This window comes from Leguminivora glycinivorella, chromosome 3, assembly GCF_023078275.1.
Source record: "Leguminivora glycinivorella isolate SPB_JAAS2020 chromosome 3, LegGlyc_1.1, whole genome shotgun sequence".
In the NCBI taxonomy this organism is placed as follows: Eukaryota; Metazoa; Arthropoda; class Insecta; order Lepidoptera; family Tortricidae; genus Leguminivora; species Leguminivora glycinivorella.
The window spans coordinates 20301781-20320689 of NC_062973.1; the positions used below are offsets into that span (position 1 = coordinate 20301781).

At 36.7% G+C, this 18909-nt stretch overlaps 1 protein-coding gene across 1 annotated transcript; it reads left to right on the forward strand.

Annotated features, from left to right (window-relative positions):
* Window positions 1-16191: 16191 nt before the first annotated feature.
* LOC125224763 lies at window positions 16192-18561 on the forward strand. The gene is made up of 4 exons (XM_048128214.1): window positions 16192-16286; window positions 16432-16734; window positions 16998-17270; window positions 18236-18561. Exons 1-4 carry the CDS (start codon window positions 16251-16253, stop codon window positions 18491-18493), a joined length of 870 nt encoding a protein of 289 aa, XP_047984171.1. The 5' UTR covers window positions 16192-16250; the 3' UTR covers window positions 18494-18561.
* Window positions 18562-18909: the final 348 nt, after the last annotated feature.

Here is an 18909-nt window from a genome sequence, read left to right on the forward strand (position 1 = left end):
AAATAAATAAATAAATAAAGCAGGCCCAATTGAGAATACGCTAACAAATTGCACTTCACGTGATAGTCCTGATACTTATTCGGTTGAAGGGCCGGTCAAAATTGTACCCTCCTTGCGTAATCTGCATGAGCTCCAACCATAGTACATAGTAGTTCAATGGCTCCAACACCGATAGCATTGGATGTCATTTGGAAGTAAGCCAGGGAATTTGGCCTACACGGGAACGTCAGGCAGCTCGTGTTACTTGGGGGTTCATGGTTCCTGAAAAAAGACATGGTATACGTGAAGATTTTGGGGAAAAAAAGGGTTGTGTAATGCTTAGTGTGTTGGTGAATTGCGATCACTTTTACACAAATGCTTCTAAACTATGATCGTAAATACTTAAATACCTACTATTTTGTTTGATCACAAACTCTTCATGTCATCATATCGAATCAAAATATTGGTGTGCGGGTATGCAGCGGACTAATCACGTGATTCACGTCACGGGTTTGTTTCACTTTGAAAAATGTGTAAACCGATGCAATCACTGTTTCATCTACACCGCTCCGCATTTCAGCGTTACAAATGCAACTTTCACTGTCTCGCAAACTTTCATTTTGAAAATAAATACGATTCTCGTAATACAAAGCAGTGATAATGATAAAACGTGCACTTATTCACACATTAAAAATAATCGCGGCATAGCATAATGGACAACGTATATTGATTTCTTTATTAACTTGGCCAAAGATCTGATTTCGAGCGCAGATTTCACAAAAGCAAATGTTAATTACGAATTAACAAAGCTTTGGAAGAATAACGACACATATGCACAGGAGTTATAAAGACTTGAGACTTTATTCTACCAAGAATGTGGATTCTTGTAGTGAACGAGTAAAGCGAGCCAAATACGACTTTCTATGCGACCGAAAGTGCAAGTTGTCTGATAACAAAGTCATATCATTTATTCCGTGTCTATTTTTTTAAGAACAATCCATTGCTTTCTGCTTACGACTTTATGATGCAGTAATGTTAAGATACAGTATTGTATACAGTACATATTTTCCATTACGTTGATACGCGTAAGATAAATTAGGTACCAGTATTAAGTCATTTGGCAGAACGTTCTCACGGATGTTTGCAATGCTATTATCGGCGGTACGTGTAGAAGTAGATAATCATGATTTTGCAATACGCAATAGATTATATAGATTTGCTTAGTGGGAAGCAGATTAGAAATAAACAAATAATATAAGTAATTTTTGCTTAATGTCTTGTCAGAATAACCCTAATAGGTAAGAAATAATATTTACTATTCCCAACTGTGACAATAAGTATTATAATATTCAACCTTTATTATGTAACGTTTCATAGAAAAGGATGTGACCCAGATATTATTTCCTTGTTTTTTCCGAAACCCCTTGATACTAACTTGTTAGGTTCAAAACTAGGTCCTTGTAAGGGTCAGATCTATTACGTCAAGTCTGTGCTAACTTACGTCAATCGGTTCACTTATCTTTACAATGTATGTTCAATGAAGAGATTACCCGGAATTTAATCTATTAAATCCATTAATTGCATTGATTTAACTCGATTAATAGACATCTAACAATCATCAAACAAGACATCAAACAAACTTTATATCTGTATGTGAATTTGCTTAAGATTACTTCCCTTCAATGTTTTTAAAACGATTTTTATCTTTCTAGTGCATTATCCAAAAACCAGATGACATTATGATGACACTGATGACGATTTTGACCTTTTTAGTGCATTTCCACCTGAGTGGACGTCGAATTAAATAAAGCTATGCGACTCATTCCCGGTACACTACTGTCAACACCTGCCCACTGGCTGCCAGTGCTTTCTCGGATCGCCCCGCCAGACCTGAGAAGGAAAGAGGCCTTAATGCGGGATATAACAAGGATTCAAAAGAACCCAAATCTCCCAATCCACGCGGAATTTCTGAACCCAGCCAAGTGCCGCTTATTTAAAATCCAGGAGTGCTTCCTACAGTATCTTCAAGGGTCTTATAGATGACTGTTTCAACCTGAAGCGTGAGTGGTGACAGTCGTGGAAGTCTTTGATGGAGGGAAAGCTAGGATCAGAAATCGTACTACCTGGCACCATAATCAAAGGTTACGATCTCCCAAGACGGCACTGATCACCCTTAGCGACGAGGCCAAGAAATGACTGATTGGACTTAATTTTAACCTATGAATGTTTCTGTTCTTTTCCATACGAAAAAAAAGTACATTTCCGAAAATCTGTTTGACAGTGAGACGAGATCCATCTAAAACTGGAAAATTAATATAAATACAAGGAGCTGCAAAAGAGTTATCCATTGAATTCATTGGACTATTAGTCCGTTGCTTCTGGAAAGTTATGTATGAAAATGTTGGCATAATTAATGAAAGATTTTTTTTGATTGGGATATGTACATTACAGGCCGAAGTTATTTTTCATCAACCCTCCCCATCCCTCCCCCCTCTGCGTCACCCCTCTTCCCCCCTTAAATAGCCGAAAATGCGGTTTTTCGCGATTTCTGACAAAACCGTTGTAGATACAGAAAAAGCGTGTAGGAAAAAAGTAATCCTTGATAAATTTACTACAAATCGTTCATTGACACTTTGGTTCTAGCACTTATAGGTTTCGCGTGATCCATCACGAAAGTTGGTCCTTTACTGCAATTTTCTTTAGTGAATGTTAAGTTTTCTCCCAAATTGCTTACGAAATCTGTTTGATATTACTAAAATATTATAAACTGAAAATGAATTTCAGGGGGAAAAATCACTACCATGGGTGGGACTTGAGCTCACGGCTACTGGATTGATACTCCAGGGCTCTACCTACAGCTACCAAAAGCTCATCCCCAGTCATAGATACACTATATAGATCAATGGTACTCCTAGCGACTACTACCGTGAAAATATTACGTCTTAAATAGTTACTGGAATTCCAAGACATATTGGAAATTCCACCCATGGTAGTGATTTTTCCCCCTTAATTTTATTTTAGTCATGAGTTACAATATTTTAGTTATATCAAACAAATTTCGACTATTTCGTATGCATTTTGGGCGAAAACTTAACATTCACTAAAGAAGATTGCAGCAAAGGACCAACTTTCGTGACGGATCACGCGTAAACTATAAGTGCTAGAACCAAAGTGTTAATGAATGATTTGTAGTAAATTTATTAAGGATTACTTCGTTCCTACGTGCTTTTTCTGTATCTTCAACAGTTTTGTCAGAAATCGAGAAAAACCGCATTTTCGGCACTTTAAGGGAGGGTAGAGGGGTGACGCAGAGGAGGGAGGAGTGGGGAGGGTTGATGAAAAATAACTTCGGTCTATAACGTACATATTTCAATTTAAAAAAACCTTCCATTAATTATGCCGTAATTTTAGCTAATTTCCCCCTGCTATATCATCACACACCTATCGCACGCAAGGTAATTCGTGTCATCCACGAAGACGCATGCTCTTGTTCGCAATGTCTTACAGTTAAAGGTTTGATTTGACAATTCTGCGCGACACGGTGAATATATGACACGATCTATAGTCGCATAATCTGCATAACAGTAGCGAAGTTGCCTTTATTCGTTTATGCTGTAATCGTTATGAAAGTGTTACATCTAAGGAACTGAGGTGTCATGTCATTGTGGGTTTAGATAATTAGTGCCGTCATTAAGGGAATGCGTATGTGATATGATTTTATAACATAATAAAATTATTACCGAGTAAAACGACTCACGACGATCCTTATGATTTGATGTTTTAAGAGAGACATGTAAATAATAAAGTTTCTAGAATTATGATTCTGTATAAAGAAGCTGATAAGCCCTTTACTTTCATTTTCTGAAGTTAATTTAATTTTGGATCAAGTAAACTATACAACAAATAAAATTATGCATAGCATAGTACTTAGACCCAAAAATTACTCGTATGAATTGTAAGACAAAAACGCTAAAATATTTTTCGTCGATTGTCAGATTTGCCGGGGCCCACTCACTCACGGTAACATTATTGCGCGTGTTTTTAATTTGATTGGCAAAATGCAGTGGTTATTGTAATGTTAAAGTCATATTATTGGGAAACTTATAGCATTATCTAGGGCAGGCGTAATTAACTAAACAACACTTAAAGGGCTCCATTTCTTAACCCATAGGTTAAGAAATTGTTATTTTAATTATCTTGCTGCGTAACAATTCGAACAATCACTTGATTAGGTACCTGACGGTTCTGTGAGAGAATAACTATCCTATTGCGGTGATGTATACTGAGACACACCCAACTTGTAAGTAGAAAAGGCGCGAAATTCAAATTTTCTATATGTCAACTCTTCGCGCTTACAATGTGCCACCTCTTTCTACTGAAAATAATATCGCTGTATAGTAAGTCAGCAATTCCCGTCAACTTTGTACAATGCCACGTCATCAAATTTTAATTGATCCTATTTTGTTACCAACATTTAGTAATATAATTCGACTTTCGTAAGATATATACAGGATAATTGTTATAATTAAGAAAATATAGATACTAGAGAACCTTAATGACGAAATAAAACTTCATAAAATCTCAATTCATCAACAAAATCTTGGTAACAAAATAGGAATTAATAAAAACAAATTTAACTTTTCCCTTAATTTTTGTACAAACTTTTCGAGAACTGCTGAAGTAACAAGGAAGGAACGTCGGCGTTTAGTTATTGCTGCTGCTCGACGCATCGTTGGCGCGGCGTCGCCATTTTTCATAGCGTCGACTAGGTTGACGCTCAAAAGACTACTACTTAGACTTATTAGCAAGTATAGTGAGCGGTGGCTCGTAAACCAGCGTTATGAACCCTACACTAGCATTGTCCGAGCGATTAGCGTCTAGTCAGCTCTATGGCTGCTCGACTCGACGCAACATTGGCGCAACCGCAGAGCGCAGCAACAATTTTCCATAGACATATAGACTAACAACGTCAGACCTCAGAGTACGCCAGTGTAGGGTCTCAGGACCTTGTACCATATTAACTAAATTTGATACTATACTCGTGAAACATTATCTCTAAGGCCATATGATCATTCTAACTGGTGGCATCATTTCAGCAATGACCGTGTTTGTAAGCGACATAAACAATGAACTTTACGTGCTACGACTTACAAATCACATTACCTAAGTGCCTAACTAAAGGAATACATATACTAAATATATACTGAATTTGGAGCCTTAAGAGTTGGCAGTGATAGTTTATTTAGGATTGACGATAGCAAATGATTACTTGCTCAATTGAAAGCTTAGTTTTGTATGGAAATTGTAATAATTTTATTCTCGCGTCAAACATTTTTGTTTATGATGATTTAGTAAATATTTTGTAAGTTTAGTTTATTTACTATAGTTTGATTTATGTAACGATGGTATTAGTTGGTCTTACCTAAGTACTTTTTACTACTATGTTTGGTTGAAGTGGTACAAATTCCTGAAAGGTGTAGATTTGAAATAGATGAAGATAAAAACTTTGGCAGTTCTTGTGTGTACCATAACATCCCAATTAATAGAAAGAAAAAAAAACATTTAAAATTAGACAGATAACAACAACAGATAACGCCTGTAATTTTACAACGAGCAATTTTTGAAAACGTTAATCACAAATCGGTTCAAAATAAACATCGGAATTTTAGGAATGTTAATCTTCCAATGTGATGTGGTAAAACGGAGATTGCAAAATTACAAATGTAACGTCTGGCCTGCTAATAGACCTGAAACTTTCCATTTCACAAACATTTGAAGAATTTTAGACCACATGTCAAGACACGTGACATCATGCCTTGTGATGCAAATTGTGGTCACAAGACCCGTCATATGATTGGGGTAATATAAATTATTGACAATTGACTTCGATATCTGAACATGCTGTGAATATTGTGATCTCCATACATCATGTGAGACTCCTAGTAGGTCATGGCACAGAATACATATTAGTACAAGTCATGGACTATTAAAGCATTCGGACTTAGGAAGGCAGTCTCTTTTAAAGGCTTACCTCTCCGTTAAAAAAAATCAGGCGAAGGGAAGTTGGCAGTTGGAAGTCAGATTGTCCATAGTCATTTAGTTGATCTGAGCGTGAATGGAAATAACGTCTCGCTACAAACGCCTGAATATCATTATGCTGCAAGTTTCAGTAAATTCACAGCTGAATCTGAAAACTAATAGAAAGGGACTTACTCGACATACTTGTAGCCGCTCTTTGCCGATTGTGTTGAATGGCTTTTGAGTTGCCTGAAACTGAATGTTTCGATTGAAATCATTCCACACAAAAAACTGATAGATATATGGTTAATTTTAATACAGGTTCGTTTTCGTGGGTGGCTCGGAACAAAGGCCCAATAAAGTAAAAACTGCTCAGTAAAGGATATTCAGCCCCCCAGAATATAGCCACTTGGCGAGACATAATTATCGAGTTCACATAAAACAATAAGTACTTTTGGGCCGATGAATCTCTCGCACAAAGGCGACACGTTCGTGTTTTGTTATAATAATGCTAGCTAATGGCAACTACGTTGCGTGACCGAACTGACAGTAATCCCAGCTAAGTGACACTAATTATCTTAGCTGAATCCTGACCTACAAGCCGGAGTGATCCGACAAGCGGCCTCGCCTAGCTCTCAACTTGGATTATAACATGATAACTAGAGGTCGGACAGGGTGAGCTATGTACCTTTATAATTTGACATATCTTACGTCATGTGCCCTGTCTCTGTCCAACTTTTGAATATAACTGAAGGCGATGTACCCTTTATTCATGCAACCGTTTTCTGGTCAATTGGAACCACGCTCTATAATTATGAAATTATAGAGCGTGGTTCTTGCCGGCCGATGAAGTAAAGCGCCATTTTTTTATAGCTTCTGATAAGTCACCTGCGTTTTATTGAAACTTGTTTAAGATGTCGCTTTTTCTCCAATAATTCCGTAGACATTTATTTACCGACACACAAACACAAAAATGCACGAGACGCTCTTGCTGAAGAGCGATGTCTTCCTGACATCCATATAATTTTTCGGTTTCCACCTATTCCAAGTATAATAAAAACAAGTTCGAGAATAGAATTATGGTTGAGAACAGTCTCTATCTTTCTCAACACAGTTATAACGATCTAGAAAGGATGTCTAATAATCATCAGCCAATTCGCGCATCCTTTAACAAGGAGGGGTGAGGTCAGTGTAGATCCCGAGTTGTTATCAAGTCACATGACTGCTTGACAGAGCTATTTGTGTTGTATGACCCGGTTGCGTAACAACGGTTGTGTTGTTATCTTTGACCCCAATGCCCTTGGATCCTGCTATTCCTGGGTACATACATATAGCCAACGTCACAATCGCTTATCGTAAGCGTATCTTAGCTGGCTCTCTCTATCGCTCTTTCATATCGCCACGTAGCATCAACGATTCAGCTAGGCCAGCTGGTTAGATATACTTTCTTTTATTAGGGATTATCAAATTGGTGTTGGGCAATTCGAAGTCAACAAGTAGAGGCCCTCTTTGACACTTTAATTAAATGTAACAGGTACAACTAGCAGGACCGTGTCATTCATGGGACGTACGAATAGGCAACAGTGGCAGCACCCGGCAGGGTGTAAGGACTATATATTATTTTGAGAGTTGATGGAATTTAAAATGAACTGGGCTATTGAAAGGGACTTATTGTATTGAGTAACTTGATAATATTTTACAAGAGATTAAAATTAATTGATTTGATTAACATTATGGATGCGAACCCCGGATCGTAGCAAAGAGGTTTTCGGAATTTAGATACTAGGCAGTCGCTTTTGGTGATGAAACTGGACTAATCCCGTTAGGTAGGTAAGTTATCATCTGGGTTGGAAGTTGCTGCTGACACATCAGCAGAAGCTGGGCAGACGCATCTTAACAAGCGTCTTTCTTAGGATTAGTTGCCAAAAGCGGACTATACATAGTTACATACATTGTAATAGAACTACGACTAAGTGCCTAATACGTAACTCTGACGCAAGTGCTGTAACACCTGCATTCGTACAAACATGTCAAGTCGGTCAATGCCGCATTTTCACGAGCGATACTAATTACTAATTAATATTCCTACCTTTCTTACAAATATTGGTCACGGTTTTGAATGTGCGACAAGGTAATAATTTATTGGGTCCAATAAAAGTAGAGCCGTTGTATGTAACTAGACACAACCGTGGTGCTATTCATATGCAATCAGGGTGTCTTAGACAACTTGGAAATCGATCACTCTTCAGTATTCTCGCGACAGAACTAATGGCGTTTCGACTGTCAGGGAGCGCGGACAGTTGTCACTTTGGCTAAGCCGGTTGGCAGTAAGTACCTGCAGGCAGGAACTTTTGGCTGCCTTTACTGAAGCGGTATTTTCACTAGTCAGGCAGTCTGATTATTCTGAGATATACATGTAAATCTCATTGCAAATTTGACAATCCAGATATGTACTTATTGTTATTGTTTAGCTCAACCATAAATTAATGAAGGTGTAGGTTAGGTGCCTTAATAAAACATTGGCACTTGAGTAATGTCTGGTGGGCGTCTCGCAATTTTACAGGCGTCAATGTAAAATGGTCGGTTGGTCGTTAACACAGCTGTCTAAATAACTTAAATTAACTATATCGTAATCATAATCGACACATAAGAATGATTGTCAAGATCGCGTATTCAAGATTTACTTACATTAACTAGAGTGGTATTAGTGCAGACTTTAATAAACATATTTTCTTTAAAATTTTACGTAAATGATCATTGATCATATGCCCATACTTTTGCCTTTAAGTATGTAGAGTTAGAGGTTTTTTTTTTCTTTTAAGATATAAGGGGCAAATTAGCAGACGAACCGCCTGAAAGCGATTACTGCCGCTAAAGGACACCTTTAACGGCAGTAATGAAGATGGGTTGAGAGAAGTACGCTCCTTTCTTTAAATTAAATTTTCTGGCTGATTCAAGGGCACCTTTTCAATGTGTTAAACAGAAGTTACCAAAAGAGATTTTACAGATTAATGATGTAAATAAATTTAAAAATATACTTACTGTACAAATTCTTAGTAACTAAAGCATACTACTCTGTGCAAGAGTTTCTCTCAGATTCGGGAAATTTTATTACTTTTTAACTTGCCATACATATTTTTTACTATGTAATTTTAGACCTATTGTTAAGACTTAGTTTATAAATGCAAGCACACACACATCGCACATCGCTACATGTTCTCTGTAGCCATATTGTATTTGTATGCCTTGTGGCGAAGCATGGTGATCCTTTTTATACATTTAAGACCTACTGTTGTACCTATGTTTGACAAATAAATAATTTGGAATAGCTTGGGAATAGAAAACCAATAAACTGCTGAATACAAAAAATCCCAAAGATATCACACAATACACATTACTATGTATATCCATGTACCTGTCATACCGTTACAAATTCTTTTTCATTATATCTTAGACATATAAGAAACGATTGTCATAATTTTAATGAACAAAACGATTGCCATGCTAGGAAATGTCTCAAGCCTCGAATGTTCTTTTTGCGTATGTTAAGATTTTAACAATACATTGACCCTGAGAATACATAGCTAAGTAGCTTGTCGAATCTCTTATGCCTACTTTATAAGTTGACGAAGGATTTTAGTACAGTATTCATGTACAACTTTGTCTTCGTACAATGGAAAAATGTTTAGATTCTTTGGTATATTTGTACCTGACTATGCTATTATTAAAGGACCCACAGTTTACCAGTGTTCTACAATATCAACCTCAAAGATAATAGTGGCGAATAACTAACAAACAATATTGTCAAGCAAACTGATATTCTGTGAGCCCCTTTATGTGTATTTCTGGTAATTTGCGCCTTACGAAATTTTGGAAGCAATACCATTCATTCAACAGTTTCAACCTTGTTTTCAGTTAGGCGTATAATTTTATACATCATCAATTCATTACTATCATCGGCTTATCATTAAACGCTAAGTAAAAAATAAAATCATCATTTCCTCCGGCCATAGCTTGAGAAATTAGGGTAGCTTAGAGAGACTTTCGTCTGGCAAAAATTATGCTCTATTTCTATTATACTGGGTCTAGCTAGTTGAAAATGTTGAAATAGCATCACACACACGTTCGTGTGTTACCGTGAGGATACGATGGAAAAACATTTTGTAATTTTTGTAGTGTGTGTGTGGATTGAGTGAGCACCTTCCGAAAATAAAAAAAAATATGCTGATCATTTAGTAAAAGTTCTAAAACAATTGTAAAACGAATCTCTGAATTTGTAAAAAGATAAATCAAAAGATACAGCCATTAACAGGTGCTCACTCAGTTCTCACAAACTACCAACGAAAACAGTGAATATATTCATTTAACATATAATATTTATATACTAACATTTAGTAAAAAATAGGCCAACCTACCTCTATAAATATTAGATCACCTAGTGACGTATTAAATTTTTTACAAATAGTTTCTTATGCTCACTCAATCCACACACTTTTGAAAAGCAGAATTTTGATGAAAAACATAAGATTTAGACCGCTATTATATGTGTATAGTTTAGTAAAAGTGAAATGGGAATTTGTAAAATACAAAACGAACCACTAACGTGTCAGGTTTTTTTATAATAAATTTTTTAAGTGCTCACTCAGTCCACACGTTTTGAGAAAGTTAAAAATGTAAATATCTTACGATTTGTAGCACCTAAGACACTCGAAAGTACTTCAACATTTAGTAAAAATTTTTACTAAATATCCACCATCTAATATTTTATATTCGTTGTCTGGTTTTAAAGATATTCAGACATAACTTTTCTCATACAAATGTATCAAGTAGGGTGACCACACTATATCGGCTCCTGATTTTCCCCACCTTCCCATTGTCATATTGAGCTTGGGGAGTTTCGTTCAATTTTGATAATAGTTTACCGGATTTGTAAGTGGGAGCGAGAAAAGAATAACTATTTCTCGCTCCCACTTACAAATCCGGTACGCTCATCTGTTAGCGCGATTAGATTACCAGGTTCTGGTTTCTTACTAGTGAAGTATTATATTCTTTGTTTCTTACCAATTATTATTCATGTCCTTTTTAATGCATGCATGTCGATATGGTTATTATCCTGACGTCGATAAAAATTACACAATACACATCATCACTAGGCCAAGAACATAACCTAAAAACAGTTTGCAGATGGAGAATTAATATGGTATTAGTTTAATATTATCAAAATTGAACGAACGAAACTCCCCAATCTCAATATGACAATGGGAAGGTGGGGAAAATCAGGAGCCGACATAGTGTGGTCACCCTACTTGATACATTTGTATGAGAAAAGTTATGTCTGAATATCTTTAAAACCAGACAACGAATATAAAATATTAGATGGTGGATATTTAGTAAAAATTTTTACTAAATGTTGAAGTACTTTCGAGTGTCTTAGGTGCTACAAATCGTAAGATATTTACATTTTTAACTTTCTCAAAACGTGTGGACTGAGTGAGCACTTACAAAAATTTATTATAAAAAAACCTGACACGTTAGTGGTTCGTTTTGTATTTTACAAATTCCCATTTCACTTTTACTAAACTATACACATATAATAGCGGTCTAAATCTTATGTTTTTCATCAAAATTCGGCTTTTCAAAAGTGTGTGGATTGAGTGAGCATAAGAAACTATTTGTAAAAAATTTAATACGTCACTAGGTGATCTAATATTTATAGAGGTAGGTTGGCCTATTTTTTACTAAATGTTAGTATATAAATATTATATGTTAAATGAATATATTCACTGTTTTCGTTGGTAGTTTGTGAGAACTGAGTGAGCACATGTTAATGGCTGTATCTTTTGATTTATCTTTTTACAAATTCAGAGATTCGTTTTACAATTGTTTTAGAACTTTTACTAAATGATCAGCATATTTTTTTTTATTTTCGGAAGGTGCTCACTCAATCCACACACACACATTTTTGTAATATGTCTGTAACACTAACAAGGTGACAATGACATGTAACAGGATCGAAGCCGAAGTTTGACGATCTGTCTAGTGGGTAGTGACCCTGCTTGTGAAGCCAATAGAATTACACATTTGTTCAAGAGTAATGGATGTTTCCTATGTAAGTATTTAAAAGTTTGTGTACCATAAATATAGGTACCAATTATATCGTTGTCTGAGCATCCACAACACAAGTCTTCTTAAGCTTACCGTAGGTAGGACTTACGTAAATTGTGTAAGAATAAGAATATCTGTGCCTATAATATTTATTTAGTTTCTGTCACAGCAATTCAACCAAACCAAGGTAAGGAGTTCAACGAACTTTTAATAACAGGTAGACCACTTGATTTAAGTAGATCTTTTATTATATGTGATAGTATTATTTGCTTTTGCTATTCATTCTAGTTTTAGGGCCTTGAAACCTTGTTTACTAGACTTACCCCGAAATGTGTTGCAAGACGTGAAAATTAGAACATAGTCAAAATAGTCGAAGTATTGCTATATTCAGTGTAAAAGATTTTTTTTTTATTTGATATAAACTTTCGACTATTAGGTATTTAAATAAAAATGTTAACAAAATCTACCCTCAAAAGGCTGCTTAAGGAAAGTAAAAGCTAAAGACAGGCCACTCAATGTCAGATCCGCTTGAGTTTGTATTTGGTTGGTCCTCACCTCAACTAACTAAGTATTTTGGCTCAGTGATCCAAAGACTCCAAAGTGCATCTTGGCCTCCGAAACGAGAGATTGCCACCTGTCCCGATCCTGCGCAGCCTCTTTCCAGTCACTGACTTGAAGCCGAGATCCGCCACCACACTGTCTTCCCAGCGATACCTGGATCGACCCGCCGGTCGGCCACCAGCCGGTCGACCCAAGAACACTGTCTTGACAGCCCGATCGTCCATTATTATAATTCTAAGTAAGTGACCGAACCAGCGATGTCTGTGGGCTTTCGTTTCGCCGATGATATTGGTTGGTTAACCAAGATAAATAATTATGTTGTTAATGTTGCACCCAAAAAAGAACACATTATTTGTTACAGAGTAAGAAACTGACATCAAAACATTGATTTAGATAGTTTATAGTTACTACTGCAGAAATAAAGAAGACAACAACACAACAACAACATACAATCACGCCTGTATCCCATAAATGGGTAGGCAGAGCACATGAAACTACTAAAGCTTCAGGACCACTCTTGGCAAATAAGGGGTTAATAGAAAACGAAACTGTGGCATATAAAAAATGTGTGTGGTAAATAAAGAAGAACAAACTCGAATCTAATGAAATCCAGATAAGTACTTTTATAACCATGCAAAATATCCAAGAGAAAGTCACGGACAAAAAATTGCTGGTTGACAATTTATTACCAGTCATCATCCTCCTTGGGTTATCCCGGCATTTGCCACGGCTCATGGGAGCCTGGGGTCCGCTATGATAACTAATCCCAAAATTCGGCGTAGGCACTAGTTCGTAGTCTAGTTAGTGCGAAAGTCGCACGCTCTTACCGTTAGGCCACCAGCGCTTCTGTTGTTGACAATTACAAGTATTACAACGGAAATACAGGGGATTATAATTATACCACCGCCGTATTACACGGAGTCATTTCGGCTGGTGAAGCACTAGACCTGCAGGGCAAACAAATAGATTACTTACAAGCAAACAGTTCGGTTTCACAAGGGGCCGTTCCACGACCGATGCTGCTTCGGTACTCATTAAACATATATATAATATTTGGGAAAATTCTTGTGATGCAATTGGCATATTTTGTGATCTTTCAAAAGCCTTTGATTGTGTGGATCATGGAACGCTCATTTTGAAATTAGAACACTATGGTTTGTCTATAAATGCCCTAAACTTTATGTCTTCTTACCTTAGCAATAGAACACAAACAGTAGTTGTTAACAAAACTCGCTCTAGCGGGACTGTTGTCCAATTAGGAGTGCCACAAGGCTCAATTTTAGGTCCATTCCTGTTTTTGGTTTATATAAATGATTTGCCATGTATAGTAAAAAACTTTTGTGAAATAGTACTTTTTGCTGATGATACATCACTGCTTTTTAATGTTGACCGAAAATCTACGGATTACAATGTAATTAATAGCACGTTAGCTGATGTACTGCAGTGGTTTACTGTCAACAATTTACTTCTTAATTCTAAGAAAACCAAATGTATTCGATTCTCTCTGCCGAATGTTAAACCAATCGATACAAAAATACTTTTGAACGATGAATGCTTAGAGATGGTAGATACAACACTGTTCCTTGGCTTAACATTGGACAAAAATCTACAATGGAGTCCTCATATAAGGAAACTAGCAAGCAAATTAAGTTCAGCCGCATACGCCGTTAGGAGAATCAGGCAACTGACTAATGTTGAGACAGCTCGCCTAGTGTATCATAGTTATTTTCACAGTGTAATGTCATACGGTATTCTGGTTTGGGGCAAAGCAGCTGACATACAGACTATCTTTGTATTACAAAAGAGAGCCATTCGTTCTATTTACAACTTAGGAACACGTGAATCAGTAAGAGAACTCTTCAAAGAAATTAATATCTTAACTGTAGCTTCCCAATACATTTATGATAGTATAATTTATGTTGTTAAGAATTTAGACTGTTTCACTAAGAATTCTGATATCCATAATTATAACACTAGAAACAAAAATAAGCTTGCCATAAAGAAGTTTCGTGTCCGTAAAGTACAGAAGTCATTTGTTGGGCAATGCATTCATTTTTATAATAAGTTACCTGACACTGCTTTGAGATTACCCCTCCCAGCTCTTAAGAACTACTTAAAAAAATCATTGATGTTAAAGGCTTATTACAGAGTCGAGGACTATTTGACAGACAAACATGCATGGCCCGAACCAGAAACTACAAAAAACGAATAGCAATTAAAATAATTGTATTATGTATAGAGGACACAGTTCAGATAAGAAAGCACATCAAATATTTTATGTTGTGTAGGTAAATTACATATTTAATGATATTGAGATTCATATTATCTTTTTCTTCTGTGACAATTTGATATGTTTTCTCTGAAGAAGAACGACGTATTATTAAGCAATAATATAATTTATTGAAATTAATTTCCATAGAGTACCTAGTCTGTTCATATTCTTTGATGAATACTTTTGCATGTTAAATTGTATCTTGTTATTTAATGCATGTTAGTTATAAGATGTAATGTTTTGAAAAGAAGTTGCCCGCCGAGTTTCTTGCCGGTCCCATAGTGGATACCCCCCTCCCAACTGAGGGGGGACTGAAATCTTCTCGAGGCTGAGGCGTAGGGTTAGAGCCGGCGTAGCTTTTCTGACGTTCATATGCGCATTGTAATATGCCTACTTGAAAAATAAATATTTCATTTTCATTTTCATTTCATTTTCATTCATTTTCATTTCATTTTCATTTTCATTTTCAAACATGATGGTCACGCGATAAATGATAAAATATCGGGCCGTCCCTACCGCACTTACAAATAGTGCGATAGGGACGGCCTGATGTTTTATCATTTATCGCGCGACTATAATTGACTAAACTAGAGAAGAGACAAGCTACTAGTAAAGATAGACAAGCCCAACACAATACCAACGCACGAACAAGAGTACCGTACCGACAGACAGATGTATTTCATTTCTCCAGCAAATGGTCACGTATCAAAGAAATGTATTACTCCTCAAATTACTCACAAAAATGTCCACTCAATTACTTTCAAACATATTTATTAAAGAGCATACATACAAAATACAACAAGATCGTAAGCAGCTACTCCCACCTCGGCCACCTCGGAACAAGAGGGTTATGGTACCGGGTGCGTAGCCGAATGGCACAAACGCTCACGAAACGAAACGCTAGTAGATATCTATCTCTATCGCTCGTGCGTATTGGCGCGACAGAGCCAGACTAACTGGCGCGGCGTTTCGTTTTCGTTTGGCGTCGGAGAAATGCCATTCGGCTACGCACGCTGATCTGTTGATGTTTTTTATGCTTTATATTTTAACTGTGGATCTCTAAGAAAACTTATTTTGCAATCCCACCTAAGTATCTCAACCTATTTCGCCTATTATCAAATGCATTTGAATCTGATTTTATCACTGAGAATTAATTCAATATTTACCGTGAAACACCATAGATAAGATTTTATCTGTTTGTCGTCGGGGTACTTTGGGTAAGTTGCATAGCAAATTTGCATAGGGCAGTATATAACCCATGGGGTTTTCTGAGAACATATCAGATTTCATTCGGTAATCATAGACGCTCTTAAACATGAGGTTCATCGGTCTTGGCGCGTTTCTGGTCGTGGTAAGACTACTTTATTATTTTGTTACATGCTTAAGCAATTCTTTGGAAACCGAGTTATAAACTGAGCATTTTACCTGGAAATATTTTCTTAAAGAAATTTATAAGTCTTTGACCGTAATTATTTTAATGTTTTTTCATTGACCAGGTCTGTGCCCTCGGCCAAGCTGCGATCATTGAGTCCCAAAACTTAGCGCCACCGCAAAGCCCTGACGTATTTGCCAACACCAAGAGACTAATCGAAGAGCTAACAGCAAACCTCTGCAGATCTGCACAACAAGCTGCAGATGCTATGAAAGGTTTCGCATCCGGCTTGAAGGACCAAGTTGGAATTATGAAAGAGAAGCTGCATGCTGATATTCAGAAGTTGAGGAATAGGGTATCAGAAGCTATCTCGAATATTGCGGATAGGTTCTCTAACGCTGGTGGGGCGATCGTAGAGTGTGTCGAGGTGAGTTGAATCACGATTTTAGGGTAGTACTAATGTCGATTATCAACAGAGAAATATATTCAGGGTTTTAGTTTAAAAAAAGTTAAATTATATTATAAAAATGTTACAATACCTAGTGAACTTCTTCATATATTATTAACAAAAGTCGAACTCGGTAATAGTTGCGTAAAAAAATAGTTGGCTAGAAGAAAAAAACGTTAAGAAGAGTTAAGATTAATATGTACAGATAACATGCACCAATCTTACGAGTTATCGTTTTTCAGTCCCACAAGAAGCAAGCGGACCAACTCCTCAACGACGCTGTATACAGAACTATGACATGCGCCGACGAAAAAGTCCAAGAAATCAACAATCTGATCGCAAGGCAAGTCGAGATATCCCAGGGAGGTCTCGATTTCGCCAACAGAGCTACAGAGGGAATGAAGAATTGCACAGACAACGACAACTACATGTTCACCAAAGGAGCGTGCCTTGGTATGCTTGCCTTGAAGACTGAAATGAAGGGAGCCGTTTTCATGGCTCAAAGCGGAATCAACGTAAGTGAAAAATTATAATGCCATTTTTAGTGAATGTTGCCGTATGGTCAGTTATGAACATTACGAATAAGGAACGATAAGAGACCACTTCCGAAATTACATTCCTTTTGGTATGACAATTACGTTCGCTGATAAATTTATCACTTCAAATCTTCAAGTAAATTCTGTCATTCAATTAGTTTTTAAAGTTTAATTAATTCCGGATTGTATGACATTAATTGGTGTTCCGTTTCTCAACTGAAACAATTGGTTTTATGTACTATCCATTCCTTTCATTTTAATCCCACGGACAATACGATCTCGACCGGCACAGCAGTTTTATAGGAACGGTATCTCGAAAAGGCCATACAAAAACTCACGTCTCTAACATTCTTGCTCTGGACTCTAAAGGATTGTTTTAATACTACGTCAGTGCCAAACAAACATAAGGGTCTACGTAACCTATAGACGACTGCAACTCTGTCTCGAGGTGACATGCGCGTCGCTGACCCTAACACTATCCGCAGTCCGCACCCTCTTAGTACTTTAATATTTAATATTCATCGGGAGAAATACCTACAACACTATACATACTGCATTGTAGTGTGTGTGTTAAACAGCGTTGGGTGAATCAGTCCAAATGTGTTATTGCATCGCACTCACACTATACACCCTGTTTTTATTTAATTCCGTTTACTTTAAGGGAAGGTTCTTTAGATGATATACAATTAATTTCTCTTTTCTCAATTAATGTTATTGGTTTTGACATGTGCTGTCAATCACTTGACACTAACTTGAATATTATTCTTAAGGGTCTCTCACACTAATTAATTAATTTATTATGTATGAAAACAATGAAAAGAAATATTTTTTGAATTTAACTAAGTGATATAGGTACAGGGTGGTTCCTGATAACGAACCTAACGACATGTCGAATTTAACGGAAAACAAAAAGAAACACGGTGTACACAACACACTTTTTTCAGGTCGCCCGAGTTGACATCGCCATAGCCAAATTACCCGTTGCACTAGAGCTGTGCGCCGGCCAGCGTCTCCTCGAAGCCGGCATGGGCACAGCCAAGGTCATCGTGGACCTGCAGAAGTGCAAGGTCACCAACTCAATCGCCGCCTTCGCCGGCTCCAACCCTACCCTCCCTGATGTAACGGCAACTGTTGATATCACTGTTGGAAACGATCCTGTCGCCTTGGATACTCCCATTGAAATTGATAACAAGATTAACTAATTACGTAATATAATGTAAATAAGAAATCCTATGTATATTTTGTGGAATAAACTTTTTTTCTTTCCAAAGTTCCTGCTTTTAATTTTACAACATAACACAAATTTAAAATATATTTCAAGGTGGTTACAGTTACTAATGTATTCATAATTCTATACTCGTGTTAGAATATTACGATGGATTCAATTACGGTGGCGATATCAAATGTTAAAAGCGTGACCATGTTAAATGCTCTGGGTTGAATGAACAATCAAAACATGATAACTTGATAAGACACTTAAAATTTGTGGCTAGAACCCTAGTTCAAGAGAAAAGCTAACCAACTAATCTTGGTAATCCACTTAAAAGACAATATGAATACTATAAATAAGTACAACCGTTTACTCCAATTTACTTCAGCGCTGTCCAGCAAAGATGAG

Bases quoted from the DNA above. Each gene is read 5' to 3' on its own strand.
- LOC125224763 (XM_048128214.1), top strand. From the start codon at position 16,251: ATGAGGTTCATCGGTCTTGGCGCGTTTCTGGTCGTG. The intron at 16,735-16,997 runs GTGAGTTGAATC...ATCGTTTTTCAG, and splicing joins CGATCGTAGAGTGTGTCGAG to TCCCACAAGAAGCAAGCGGA. The intron at 17,271-18,235 runs GTAAGTGAAAAA...CACTTTTTTCAG, and splicing joins TGGCTCAAAGCGGAATCAAC to GTCGCCCGAGTTGACATCGC.